Source organism: Ochotona curzoniae, unplaced genomic scaffold (genome assembly GCF_017591425.1).
Source record: "Ochotona curzoniae isolate NIBS_2020 unplaced genomic scaffold, NIBS_Ocur_1.0 contig_1014, whole genome shotgun sequence".
Taxonomy (NCBI): Eukaryota; Metazoa; Chordata; class Mammalia; order Lagomorpha; family Ochotonidae; genus Ochotona; species Ochotona curzoniae.
The window spans coordinates 19,985,721-20,000,000 of NW_024464920.1; the positions used below are offsets into that span (position 1 = coordinate 19,985,721).

Genomic DNA, 14,280 nt, shown 5'->3' on the forward strand with positions numbered 1-14,280 from the left:
TTAGTAAGATAAAATAAGCCCATCAATATAAAGATGGAAGCAATGCTCAAAATTTGCAGTATACCTTTAAAAAAGGTTTTAAATACTTTATTTGAAAGAGCAATGGCAGAGAAGCAGGGAAATAGATGATTAGTCCATCTGCTGGTTCACTCGTTTAATAGTTACAGGGGCCAAGAATGAACCAGCCAGAGCCAGGAGCCAGGAGCTTGTTCAGGGCTCCTGTGTGGGAGGCAGAGGCTGGAGCACTTGGGCCATCCTCTGCTGCATTTCCCAGGTCATTAACAGAGCTGGATTGCAAGTGGAGCAGCCAGGACAAGAACCAAGGCCATAGGAGATGCTGGCTTCACAGGTGGCGGTTTTACCTTTTAGGCCCCAACACTGGCCCCACTTCCAATCTCTTGAGAAGATGTACATTTGAAAATTTCATTCAGTTTGTTAAAGTGAACAGTGATCTATAAGCAAATACTTTGATAAAAGTACGCAGAATTCTTTTCTGTACCAAAGTGAATCATATGTAATATCTGATACATTATTTCAATTCTTATAACATAAATGCTAGTTTTGTTTCTATACATCATACTAATTAAATGAAATAATAATGAGGTAAGTGAAAATAATAGCTAATATCCTCCTATTACCATCTTATTTTACTGGTTAAGAAACTTGACTGCTATAAAACAATTCCAGTGTCCGGTTTTTCTGCAGACTCTGGCTTATGGAGATATGAATCATGAATGGATTGGAAATGAATGGCTTCCCAGTCTGGGATTACCTCAATACAGAAGTTACTTTATGGAATGCTTAGTAGATGCAAGAATGCTAGATCACCTAACAAAAAAAGATCTTCGTGTCCATTTAAAAATGGTGGATAGTTTCCATCGGTAAGTTTGCACCAAGAAATAAATAATATGAAATAACAAATGCTTCATATTTTACTAAAACAAAAATAGGTGTTGAAGGGATAGAGAATATGTGCTATTCAAAATGACTTTTTTATACATGTACTTGGAAGGGTATTCCCAGGCAGCCGATTACAACAGTGTCTACATCAAATGCATGCTCACTATGTGCCCAAGCTTTATACAAATGCTCATGTACAAAATTATTCTGATGGAGCCTTGCTTTCTATTCTACAAAATGTTTATGAAAATTCATGGTTGTGATTTTCATAGATCAGAATATTTACGTTAGAATAGCATCAATGCAGAATAAGCAGATATGGAAAGTCTCAACTTTGCAAATACATATGATAATTTATATAATTTGAAGACATACTGGGAAATTCTTAGAATTCAGCTATTTAAATACTGAATAAAAATTTGGCATCTCATGAGTAAAATAGAATCACTTTTTTCTCCAAATTGTTTATCCTGTGGCAGGTATAAAGGGTGTGTTGGGGCCAGTATCATGGCACTGGGTGTAAAGCCACTGCCTGCAGTACTGGCATCCCTTATGGACACCAGTTTGAATCTCATCTGCTCTACTACCAATCCCGCTTCCTACTCATGCACCTGAGAAGGCACCCTGGAACTTGGGCCCGTGTGCTCACATGGGAGACCTGGAATAAGCTCCTGGATTCGGACGGTTCCAGCTCTGCCCATTGCAGCCACTGCATTTGGGGAGTGAATCAGAGAATGGAATATGACTCTCTTTAATACTTTCAAATAATTTTCAAAACAGGCCAGTTATGTCATAAAAGCTGTGCTGTAGCCCCATAATCATAAGCTGGGTGTGGCAGGCTACGGGTTTGAAATCAAGGTGTTAAGAGGTCTGTTTTCTCCTGACCTGTCGGCATGGCTTGCTGATTCTTTCTGTCCTCTTATGGTATTTCCTCTCTGTGTGTCTGTCCACATTTCCTCTTCTTAAAAAGACAACAGTCTGTTTGGATTAAGGACTACCATAATGGATTCATGTGACTTAATTACTTGTTTAAAGTGTATATCCCCAAAATGTGTTCATATTTTTAAGTACTAAAAACAGAGCCTCAGTGTATGAATTTTAGGCAAGTGCTCTTGAGCCTACAACATCTTCCCAATACTGATTCCTGCATCCTTTTTTCCTGATCCTGAAATAATTGAGTATTGCTTCTACATAAATGTAGACCTTAGCATGCATTCAGATCAAGCAATGCTGTGGCTAGAGTGTACGTCTAAATTTGTGTAATGCTAAGTCCATAAGAAGTCTCTGGCCAATCATTACTGTTAACCTGTAGATTTTTCATCCCATCACACTGTTCTATGGGCTAAATGTCATCCCAGAGTCATCTCATTTCTTGCTGATAGATCTCTGGTCTGAATGTTCTCCTTACTCATGGCTGTTCTTATGGGATGCTAGACCCGTAACTGTTTTTTCTACTTCTCAGGTTTACTTATGTCCTACATTTTCTATATTATTACCAATTCTTTTTCTCTGATCATTTCTCCCTGGCATGAAAAATTACCTTTCCTACGTTAGTGTACTGCATATTTACAGGGCATGTGAGCTTTCCTTGCTATACTTTACTCCAAATACAGTTGGCATCCTCATGGTTTCCCAGAATGGTTTTCTAACTCATGGTCACAGGTTTCCCTATTTCTATGCCTTTGAAAGTGTCATCTGCAATCCTGTGTCCACAATGCTCCATTTTCACTAATAATCCTATCCTTTTGTTACATGATCCTTCAGAGGAGCAGCCCATTTGTACTCCTGCACAACATTCTTTCCACATAACATTTCAGGGTGTGCTAACACTCCTTTTACACACTATGTTTTTTGTGTTTTATTACTCATTTTACTATTACTTTTCTCCTCAGTTCAAGAAAGGAATTTTCATTTCTTAAATTCTTTATTGTCTCCTGAATCAAAACTGTAAATTACTTTCCAATGAATGAAACATTCAATTTGCCTGAACATTCTATAGGAAAAGTTCAATAAAAAATGTGGTTGAAAAAGTTTCTGGTTCCTTTCAGAACTGTTTCCCTTATTTTGAAACTTATTTTCCTACCATGAAGAAACATTGTATGCCTTGAATAATTTTAAATGTACAACCTTTGCATACTGAAGTTTTCAATTGAAAATATGATTAACTTGTATGCCTAAGTGCTACATAGTGTTGACTTTGTTTAAAGAATATCCTTCATCACTGAGTAAATTTAATGTGTTTTTAATTATAGAACAAGTTTACAATATGGAATTATGTGCTTAAAAAGGTTGAATTATGACAGAAAAGAACTAGAAAGAAGACGCGAAGCAAGCCAACATGAAATAAAAGGTAATGTGTCTTTCATATCAAATGCCAAAAGCGAATTTTTAATTTTTACTTTTTGAGCCTAAAATATTATATGTGTTGTATGGTCATTAAATAACATAAGCATTTGGATAGCAATGTCACCATTTTGCTTTCTAACCAAAAAACAAAATAAACTTAGTCACCCTGGGGGTGAATAAACCATCTAGAACATATTCTTTATCTTCGGAATTGAGTTATCCCTCTGAGCACAGTAATTATGTATTCTGTACGAAAGCTGTCTCCATGTAGGCATTTTTGGTAGACTTCTAATGGAACATCCTCATTATGATTCAGAGAATCATGATACATCACTTCTTATAGCACCTCATCCTTATTTATATCATTTTAATTTTCTGTCCATGTTTTATTTTTGAGATGTAATTATAGATGTTATGTAGATATTTTATATGATGATGATTCTCCTATAAATTAGACTGGCTCATTCGTAACTTTTACTCAGAATGATTTTGGGAATGTTGTTAATTCTGCAGCTACTGTTTTATATAAAAGTGTTTGATATAAATAACAAGAAGAAAGCACATTGTGGATTTATTATATAGTATTCAGTGATTAACCACCGAAGAAGTGAGGAAACCGTAATACACAGAGGGATAAATGTCTAAGGAGAAGACTCTCAGATGTTATGCTTGTTAGAGTCCATTGTCATTTTGTTATTGTTCTTTGAAAAAAATATACTCTTGGAGGTAAGATGTAGCATCTCCAGACTCTTTTCTTTCATGAAGTAATCAACTTCTGTTGCTTAAGGAGAAAGGGGATTTGCTAAAGTTCTTATCAGTTAAGTTTCCAGACCTGTCACCCCCAAAATGATATGTGTTAGGAAATATCAGACCCACTGAGTCTTTTTGTGTCACATTGATTATTCAAAATTAAGCATGAGATTTTGTTTTCATTTCGTCTCAGGTTTATGTTAGATAGCAAAATTTTACTTCTCCAGGATTAAACCTTAGCACAATTGGAATCTTTAGGATCACTAATATCAGGCTTTTATAATTTTCATTTTTTACAAACAATATCATTAATTACTTTTACCTTTGGTAGTTCAGGTGTGGCACATTAGTTCTAATAGAATGGGTTTGAATGCATATAAAACGATTGGTTAGAAATTTTTCTATATATGGCTCATTGGCGAGTAGACTGACACACAATGGATTTCTTGTAACACTTGACTGGACTCATTACTTGGGAGCAACAAAGTACCTTTCCCATTATCAAAATCTAGTTGCTTGATTTCACTTTATTTTGGGGTTTTGAAAAATTGCAGGTTGTTGTTGCTGTATTGTTCTTCATCTGAATTGAAGTTTGAGAACTAATGGATCAAAGATCTCAGAAGGAAGTCTGTGGCTGATGGAACAAAGGGTGTTTAAAGCACACAAATAGGTTTTTACTATGGGATACCATTTTCTTTTCCCTTTGAAGTATCTTTTTTTTTAAATTTCAATTACAACTTATTGTGCTTTGCTTCACCACATGAAATCCTTTTATTATAGACTGATGTGAAAGAGAAAAATAACCCATGTGCCCTTACACCAAATGCTATAGTACTGTTTGGAAAGTGATGGTTGGAGTGCAATCCTGAGGAAAACACTGTATGATTCAGCATGATTACAGACAAACAATTCCATATGATAAGTGTCTATGAGTGAAATGATAAATAAGGATTTCCTGTAACTGGCATTTACAGGAATAATGCTCAACTGTGACTAGGGTTCTCTGTTATTATCTAAAGTGCTAATTAATCCTGCCCTTTAATAAATAGGTTTCTGAAGTGAGGAGAATAGCAAGAATATACCAACATTTAATTTGTTGCTAGGTAACAGTCACTACTGATCTCTGGCCATTTTATTGTTTAAGTCAAAGCTTTAAAGTCAGGGCATAAATTTTCTTGGAAATGATTTATAGAGCAGGATGTGTTTTATAAAATAAAAATCGGGTATTCTGCTGTCCCAAAAGAAAATTTTGGTTTAGTGCTGCAGTTGCCTTCATCCAAAACTTGTGTTTTATTATTTACAGTTTTTAGATATTAGATCACTATAAGTCTAGCAATGGAATCTTGATATATATCTTTAGAAATATGTAATTTATCCTAGATGAACAAAATCTAAGCATTTCTCTAGGTTGTTCCTAGAAGGTTTTTAGTGCCTTCTATTGAAAAGTCTGAATAACAAAGAAAACAGGATAAATTTTTTGAGAGGTTTTCAGAGATACAGTTCCCGTCTGCAGGCTCATTTTTCAGATGCCCCCTAGTTGTCCCATGCTAGAGACAGGAGCTCATCCGAGTTTTCACTGGTAGGCAAGAGCTCTGCTACTTGAAGCCCTCATCTGCTGCCTCTTAGGGTGGACATCAGCAGGAAGCTGGAATTCAGCACCTGGGAACTGAGCCCAGGTGTACTCCTATATGTGATGCTCCAGTACCCACTAGTGTCTGCTCTAGGGCCAAATAGTCACCCTGAAAATGGCACAGTACTTCCCATGTTTTTGATGCGAATACTTTTCAACTGATTTCCAAAAGAGTCAAATTTGGTTAAAATCATCTGGAGACATGTGGCCATCATCCATGCCTGCCTAGTAATGTTTGTAAGTTAGTCTTAAATCTGCAAGACCTTTAGTAGCTAAAATCTTGACAAAAGGGATAAAGGATTGATATTTATGTGACTCTTACTTTGAGCTACTTGAGGACCTACCAGAAGCATGGAATTAGAAACTAAAAAGTTCACAGTGGGGCCACCATTGTGGTGCATCAGAGTAACCTGTGTCTTAGAACTTGGACATGCAATATTAAATTACCAGTTCGAGTCACAAATGCTCTGGGACCCGCCTAGCTCCCTGCTAAGAAGCCTGGGGGAGCAGTTGAAGATGGCTGAAGTTCTTGGGTCCCTGTTACCCAGGCTGGAGACATGGGTGTAATTCTTGGGTCCTGACTTAGAGCTGGTGCTGCCCCTGACTCTTTTAGCCATTTGGAGACTGAACTAACAAAATGGATGGTGTCGTCTCTCTGTTTCATTGCAGTATGCCCTACGGGTAATTAAAATGTGTGTATTTTTTAAAGTGAGCAGAAAGTGGAAGTCCAGTGTAAGAAACTGAAAAGGCAGGGCTTGGATATTTCATAATAGAGTAAAAAAAGAATCGGAGGTCAGAAGCACCAAGTAGACTTTCAGTCAAGGGTTGGGTTTGAAGGAACACCACCCTCAGAGTAAAAACAAATTTCTACAGACTAGGTTTTATATTGAAAAGTAAAATTAAGGGCCCGGCGCGGTGGCGCAAGTGGTTAAAGGTCCTCGCCTTGCACGCCCGGGATCCCATATGGGCGCCGGTTCTGATCCCGGCAGCCCCGCTTCCCTTCCAGCTCCCTGCCTGTGGCCTGGGAAAGCAGTCGAGGACGGCCCAAAGCTTTGGGAACCTGCACCCGCGTGGGAGACCCGGAAGAGGCTCCTGGCTTCGGATTGGCATAGTATCGGCCCGTTGCGCTCACTTGGGGAGTGAATCATCGGACGGAAGATCTTCCTCTCTGTCTCTCCTCTCTGTATATCCGCCTTTCCAATGAAAAAATAATAAAAATAAATCTTTAAAAAAAAAGAAAAGTAAAATTAAAAGTCAGCCTGAACTTATCTCAGTTATGGATTAGATTAAGTCAAAATTGCTTTTTTTTCAGTAACTTGCTACTAATATAAAAATTCCTCCCAAGAGGGAGTTAATATGATCCAGAGGCTCTGGATTGTTCATCACAATGTCTGGATTTCAGCTAGAAAACTCAGTCATGTCAAGTTACATGCAGAAAAACAGGATAAAATCGGAAAATGGGAACACCTACACCTGACTTTGATGTCATGTTTAAAGGCATGGACTTTAAGAAAGCTATGATTAATATCTTAGAAAAAAGTGAGAAAGTGAAAAATTTAATATGTAACTGAAATCAGCACAGTAAGGAAATAAATGGAAGAGAAGGGTAGCTAACGGTAAAGAGAAAGTTAACAAAGTCCAAGTCCATCAAAGAACAAAATCTTATCTGACTTCCAAAAAAAGTAAAAATATAGGGCAGGAATTCAGTGCAGTTAAGGTGAATTCTGCATCCCATATCTAGGGCTAGGATTTGGGCCCCAAATTTCCAATCCCAGCTTTCTGCTGATGTATACCTTGGGGGATGCAGGAGATGGCCTGTTGTTGGGTCCTGCCATCTACAGGGGAGAACTGATTGCAGTTCCGGGATTCTAGCTTCAGCATGTTACAATCTTGGTTGTTACTTGAAGAATAAACCCAGAAAGTAACAAAACAAATGACACTGGTGTAGACTTTCTGAAGTCTTTCATGGGCTTTTCAATAAAAGCCATTTACATTGAGGTAAATGGATACCTCATTGCATTTTCCTGACAGCTAATGTTTCTGAGCAATTGTCTTGATATATGTATATTTAGTCATCTGGATTTCCTAGGAGGTACCCATCTTTGCCTATTTTTTATTCATTTGCTTTTGAGTTATTTTAGTTTTATATTCTGGACATTAACCCTTTGTCAAATCAATAGTTTGCAAGCATTTTCTTCCATTCTGTGGTGCATATTGTATACTATTGGTAAGAAAATAAATGAGTGCAGGCATTATGAAAAACAGTTGGAAGAGTCCATAAAAGCTAAAACCAAGATCCTGTGATAATGTTATTTAACTTCTGAATATAAACCAAAAGTAACAAAAGCAAAGATAAGGAATCCATTCAGATTCTCATTAACAGATGAATGGATAAAAATTGTGTAATATGAGGAAACAAAAAACACTTGTAGTGAGGCAGATTTAGGAGGCTCCAAGAACTCCAAGAGAGAGTGAAAATAGAAAGACAAAAATTAGACATACTATAAGAAAGATTGTAAAACCGAGCCATTGGGCCACTGTTACCCACGTGCGAGACCTGGCTATAGTTCCTGGCTCCACAACCTCCCTGTCATATTAAAGCAGATGTCTTTGGAGATGCTCACATCCCACTCTGAAGTGAGACTGTGTTCTGTTTTTATTTTTGCTCCATTCTCAATTCTTCCTTCCAGCTAATATGTAATATGTAAGATAAATAACTAGAATAAATTTGTATTTTAATTCTGCTTTCCATTTACTGTCATGCTTTTTTGTTGGAGCTGCTACTGAAAAGTTTTACAAATACGTTACTGAAACTAAATAATTGTATTGCCTTGGAGTTCTAGGTAAAGTATTTCCTTGAGTTTGATTTTGCCTCTGCTGTGCCTTCTGTTGGTTGCTAGCATCGTTGGTATTTGGCTTGTAGAAGTAGTGCCCTGATCTCTTCTTTGGTCTTCATGGACATTTCTTCAAGTGTGCCAGCCTATTTCTAAATTTCCCTGAGAATCTGAGATATCAGTCACATAGTTAGGTTCCGTGCTAATGAATTAATTTTAATTTCCCAATTAAGATCCTAATTGCAAACACAGTGACATTCCAGGTTATTAAGGGGGTAGGATTTAGCCTGAATTGTTTTGATATAAAATAATACTACATGCCAGTAATACTACATGCCAGGACTGAGTGAAGCCAGATCCCATAAGCCAAGTCCCTGTTGCTCTACTTTTTGGTCAGTTCCCTGCCCATGTGTCTGGGAAGGAAGACTTGGATGCAGCCCTGGCTCCTGCCTGGCCCAGCCATAAACCTCGTGGCCATTTGGGTAGAGAGGCAGCAATGATAGTTTTCTTTCCAAAATCATTAGTGTCACAGAGGTCCCTTGCAAGCACCTTCCCAATTACCACCATCACCCAGCAATAACCAACATTCGCATTACTTTAATTATGGACTAATTTAACCTGAAATTTCTTTTAGCTTTTCCTAGATGAAATCATAATGTGATCCATCTATCCTTTAGAAATTATGTTTATTATTTATTATTCCATGGTAGGATTATGATATGGTGTACCTATTCTTCCATTGATGTATATCCATAATTGTGGTTGTATATTTTTACAGAATCTTGTTATTAAACAAAGACAGTTTCCTGTTTTAATGTTATCTACGGCAAAATGCAAGTATATATAGTTAAAGCAAGAGTAAAGTAGGAAATACTCTTGATGGTTAATGCTTTGATTTTAAAGATAATTAAAATGTGAGGAAGTATTATATTCTAAAATACATGTATATTTTATTCGTTTAGAAAAAGTAACAAAAACTGTTATTTCAAAGAAATTACAGTTTATTTTCTTTGTATAGGTAGGAAAGAGTGTGGAAAAGCTTGTCATTAACCCTTAACCTCTTCAAAAATACTTTTTTCTTCCTGAAGAATAGTATTTCCCCTGTGACTATTTGAATAGGTTTTCTGCAGCATCCTCTCAATTCTTAATAGGAAGAAATGAAATTAGAGAATATATCAGAGGCTTTTTAAAAAAGTGTACACCTGGGGTGGGTCTTTGTAGTTTCACGAGGTCAGTTCCTCTCCCTGCTAATGTGTGGCACCTCTCCCTGCTAATGTGCACCGTGAGTGGTCGCGGGGCAAGACCCCAGGAAGCAGGTTCCTGCCATCCACCAGAGGGCTGCGTGGGGTGAACCAGCCTGTGGACTCTTTCTTCTGCACTCCCGTCTACTTCTTATTTAAAAATTATTTACTTGGTTTCATTTTTTTATGTTGTTAAAAGCACACCTGACATTTTTGCCCAATAGATGTGTTAGTATTTTGTGCCCCCAATAAAACTAGAAGTAACTTATGATTTCTGTGTAAGTATAGGCTTGCAAAATAATAGTAGTAAGACAATTTCTCAATTCTGCATTATCATACTGTTTTTAATGTGATGCTTTTAGAGGCTATCTTCTAGTTTGTGTTGCCGTATTTAACTAGTAATGAATACACATCCCTGATATTGTGTTAGCATCATTTTGCTGTGTTAACTGAACAGGTGCATAGCAACCTATATCAAGAAAACAATAGTTTTGCCATCTGCGGGCCAAAATATTAAGTTTCAGAGGGACTGTTAGGGCTGTATTATGAAAACAAGATTTTACGATTAAGCACTGTGTGATAGAAGTGATAAGCACCACAGAAATGACAAATTCTACATTTAGAGCAGACCAAGCGTTGGGACACTGGGCACATGCAGGAGGAGGACGGGGACACTGGAGCACATGGATTATCTGCATGTGATGTGCAGCCATTTCAGCCAGTGGTGGTGTTTATCACACAGAAAAATGCAAACTTAAAACAACGAATTTCTTTTCCTAGATGTGTTGGTGTGGAGCAATGATCGAGTTATTCGCTGGATACAAGCTATTGGTCTTCGAGAATATGCAAATAATATTCTTGAGAGTGGTGTGCATGGTTCACTTATAGCCCTGGATGAGAACTTTGACTACAGCAGTTTAGCTTTATTATTGCAGATTCCAACACAGAGTACTCAGGTAAGCCCTTCCATCCTGTGGTATCACTTGGTTAGAGTTCATTTGATGATAAACTGAAATTTTAGCAAAAACATAAAAGGAAGGTATGAATTCATTATCCTAAAAGTTAGCTCTAGCTTTAACTATATCACCGGGATTTTAATTTCAGGCTTCTGCATTCCTAGCCAAGACACCATCACAAAACTAGTGAGGAAGGTATTTAGAAGTAACGTGTGACCCAGCCTCCCACCTGACTGCCAAGCTCTCCAGCTTTCAGTCTGTTTCTCTGTGAGGCAATCATCTCTGTTCACATACACGAATTAGAGACAATTAACATTGAGCTTGTGAGTTCTTTCATATCTGTGTTCTTGTTTGAATCAGTGGAATTGCTTACAAACTAAAAAAACCTACATCACAATCCTACGAAATCAAATGTTGGGAGTCTAAAGGGAGTAGGAATCTTTATTTTCAGCGTTTTGCAAATGGTGGTCATTGGTCTAAGTTGTATAGATTTGAGAGGAAATGAAATTCATTTGCAAAATTTCTATTTGGTTTGTGATCATGTCAAACTTTCCATGAAATATTCAGTTGGAACTGAGTCAAAGGCTTACACCTGTGTCTCCAGTGTTCGCAGAATAAAATGGCCCTAACGCGATATTTATAGATTCTGTTTACAATGATCTATGGATATGGGAGACTAATGAATTTAAGGCCATAAATAAAATACGGTTTGCCATGCTTTATCAGAAGAATGTTAGGTATATTATTTTTTAAAATGTGATTTCAGGAATCATAACCATAATTTGATGTCAACAGGCTCGGCAGATTCTGGAAAGGGAATACAATAACCTCTTGGCTTTGGGAACTGAACGACGACTAGATGACGTAAGTCCTTCCCTATAAGGCAAATGAGATCATGTATACTATAGGAAATAAAATGAAACTCCTGCTTCTTAAAGTGTAGGCAGTGGAATTTTCTCAAGGGTGATTCTGAAATCATATTTTGCTTAAATTGGAGTAGACTTCTTCAATTCATAATATTTCTACAAATACACACTAAAGGGTAATTTTTTTCATCATGAATTTTGACCATGTTTTTAAAACTAACCTCCAAAAGCAAAAATGATCAATGAAGCTTTCTAATAAGGAATGTGTTTACATCTTAAATATCATGACACATTCCAGAAAGATATGTTATCAAATGCACAACATTTTAAGAATCACAGGAGTTTTAAAAAAAACTATATTGGGTTAAAAAATTCCTATATATAAGCTATGTTGAAGTGCTCTAGAAATCAACACATTGCATATATGATCTCCTTAGATAAATGAACAAATCTAAACCTTGAAGATTGCATTTTCAGAAAGAAGTGAGGGGGTAACCTGACTGGAGTGGAAAATACAGAGACCCATTATTGTGTTTTTCTGTACGCAGACATGCAGTGCAGGTTGTGGTTTGTTACAGTGAGTGTAGGCTCCACAGTCTTGCTCTTGGTGAACTTCTGGTAAGGTCAAACTATTTCAAAATAATGGTGGGTATATAGAAAAACTCAGGTAATATGTAGCTATCTTTGATGTTACTATAATGAGAATAAATTAATAGTATAGGCTTATACTAAGTAGTTGACTCAGAAGACAAGTTTAAGGCTTCATTAATTTATTCGAAAGGCAGAAATACAGAGAGGAGAGAGACAAATCTTCCATGTTGTGATTCAGTTCCCCCAGATGTTTACAACGGTTAGGGCTGGATCATGGCAAAGCCCACAATCCTAGATTACATAGTAGTATCCCACATAGTGTAACAGGGCTTAACAGCTTGAGCCCTTATACCTGTCTTCCCAGGCACTGTACCTCCATGCCAGCAAAAGCAGACAAATTGCCTAGAATCAGAGTACTTTATTTTGGGGGGCTTCCTGAGATGCTACTAATTAAATAAGTTTTGATATACCGCAAGAAAAAAGATGGCATTTAAATGTACCTCATGATGTGGCTGCTTTTGAGCTCCTTCTAACTTTATGCATGAATTGTTAATATATTGTAAGTTGAAAAGAACCATAATTCAAAATATTGGATTAAACAATTGGATATGCTTAGTGTTGTAACTTCTGCAGGAAGCTGTTCTTTTCTGTACTTACAAACACAGCAGCTGAGGGAGGTGGCAGATTTAAGATAGCTATATAGACAATTTACACTAGGCAAACGCCAATACCAATGTTATTCACATGTAACAATAATATGACCTTAATATTATATATAACTCTACATGCCAGATTGCAGCAAGAACAAACTATATAAATTTGTCTAAATCCTGAAGGAATAAACAGTCTTTCCCTAGATGAGAAAATTAGTGACATAAGATAACATCTGTTAGGAGTATTTTCCTTAGACAAAAGTACTAAATGTTAAATTACTTATTTCTGCATAAGAAATTGTAACAAGAGAATGATCTAGAAATAAGCTTTGTGTAGACATAAGAGGATTATTTCATTAACATGTAAACATCAACAGTCGGTCGCAATATAAAAAGTAACTAGCGTTAGTGTGTTTTTGGTGAAGAGCAGATGTATTTATTGAGAGTTGTCTAGCCTGCATAATTTTTTCATTAGATTATAGGTTAATCATATAATCTAAAATATAATTCACAATTTTCCCTGCAGATTAGACCACTTCAATGGCAGATTCCCAGGGCCAACATTGTGGCATAGCCAATAATGCTGCCATTCTATGTGGGTCCTGGTTTCTGTCCCAAATGTTCCCTGTCCAATCAAGCCCGCTGGTAATTGCTTGGAACCCTGCTACGTATGTAGATCTGGAAGGACCTGCTTGGTCCAAAAAGCAGGTTTCTGCTTGTCCAAAATCTGGCTGTAACAACCATCTGAGGAGTGAGCCATGTGACAGATTTCTCCACGCTTTGCCCTCTGTCTCTTCTCTATAAAGATTTCATTCTTTTTGAAAGGCAGAGTTATGGAGAGGAGCAGAGATGTTCTATCCATGGGTTCACTGCCCAAATGGCTAAGACAGCCAGAGTCTATACAATCTCAAACTGGGAGCAAGGACTTGAGTCGATCTCTGCAGCTTTGCCATTGAGCTGGATTAGAAGTGGAGCAGCTTGGACTCAAACTGGAACCTATCTGGGAAGCCGTTTCAATTGGAGGGGTAGCATGGTATGCCATTGTGCTGTTAAAGTAGAGACATGAAGCCTGTAAAAAGGGGGAGAAAAGTGGTTTCCTCACATGATATCTATAAAAAATGATTGTCCAAATGCATTGGTCAGTCTACCAAGCAACCAAAATTTGACTGATACCATAAAGAGATATAATAAAGTCACTTCAAAAAAGTTTACAATTTAAAGGATGTTTACCATGATTTCAAATGTTAGACATGAACTTAACACATATACTGATTGCAAAAAGAATGTTTGAAATATATAATACTCAAAATACATATTTGACAGACTTAATGTAAATAGCCTGTTAAATGTTCCAAAGTCCATGACCAGAAACACCAAGGCAAGGTGACTAGTTTTCATTGCATTCCATTCTACCTGTGCTGGCAGAGCGATGACAAGAATTTCAGACGTGGGTCGACCTGGAGAAGGCAGTTTCCTCCTCGTGAAGTACATGGAATCAGCATGATGCCTGGGT

At 37.1% G+C, this 14,280-nt stretch overlaps 1 protein-coding gene across 12 annotated transcripts in view; it reads left to right on the top strand.

Annotated features, from left to right (window-relative positions):
• The window catches only part of PPFIA2 (PTPRF interacting protein alpha 2), a 374,197-nt gene that overhangs the window by 356,025 nt on the left and 3,892 nt on the right, over positions 1 to 14,280 (top strand). For 7 of the 12 annotated variants that reach the window (XM_040989854.1, XM_040989875.1, XM_040989895.1 and 4 more), the window contains 5 exons: positions 688 to 881; positions 3,153 to 3,250; positions 10,482 to 10,657; positions 11,453 to 11,521; positions 14,193 to 14,280. The exon at positions 14,193 to 14,280 is cut by the window's right edge and continues 72 nt beyond it. In XM_040989854.1, coding sequence (XP_040845788.1) covers positions 688 to 881; positions 3,153 to 3,250; positions 10,482 to 10,657; positions 11,453 to 11,521; positions 14,193 to 14,280 — 625 coding nt within the window. The remainder of the gene's footprint in view (positions 1 to 687; positions 882 to 3,152; positions 3,251 to 10,481; positions 10,658 to 11,452; positions 11,522 to 14,192) is intronic. The other 5 variants (XM_040989864.1, XM_040989885.1, XM_040989804.1 and 2 more) reach the window with 1 other exon arrangement.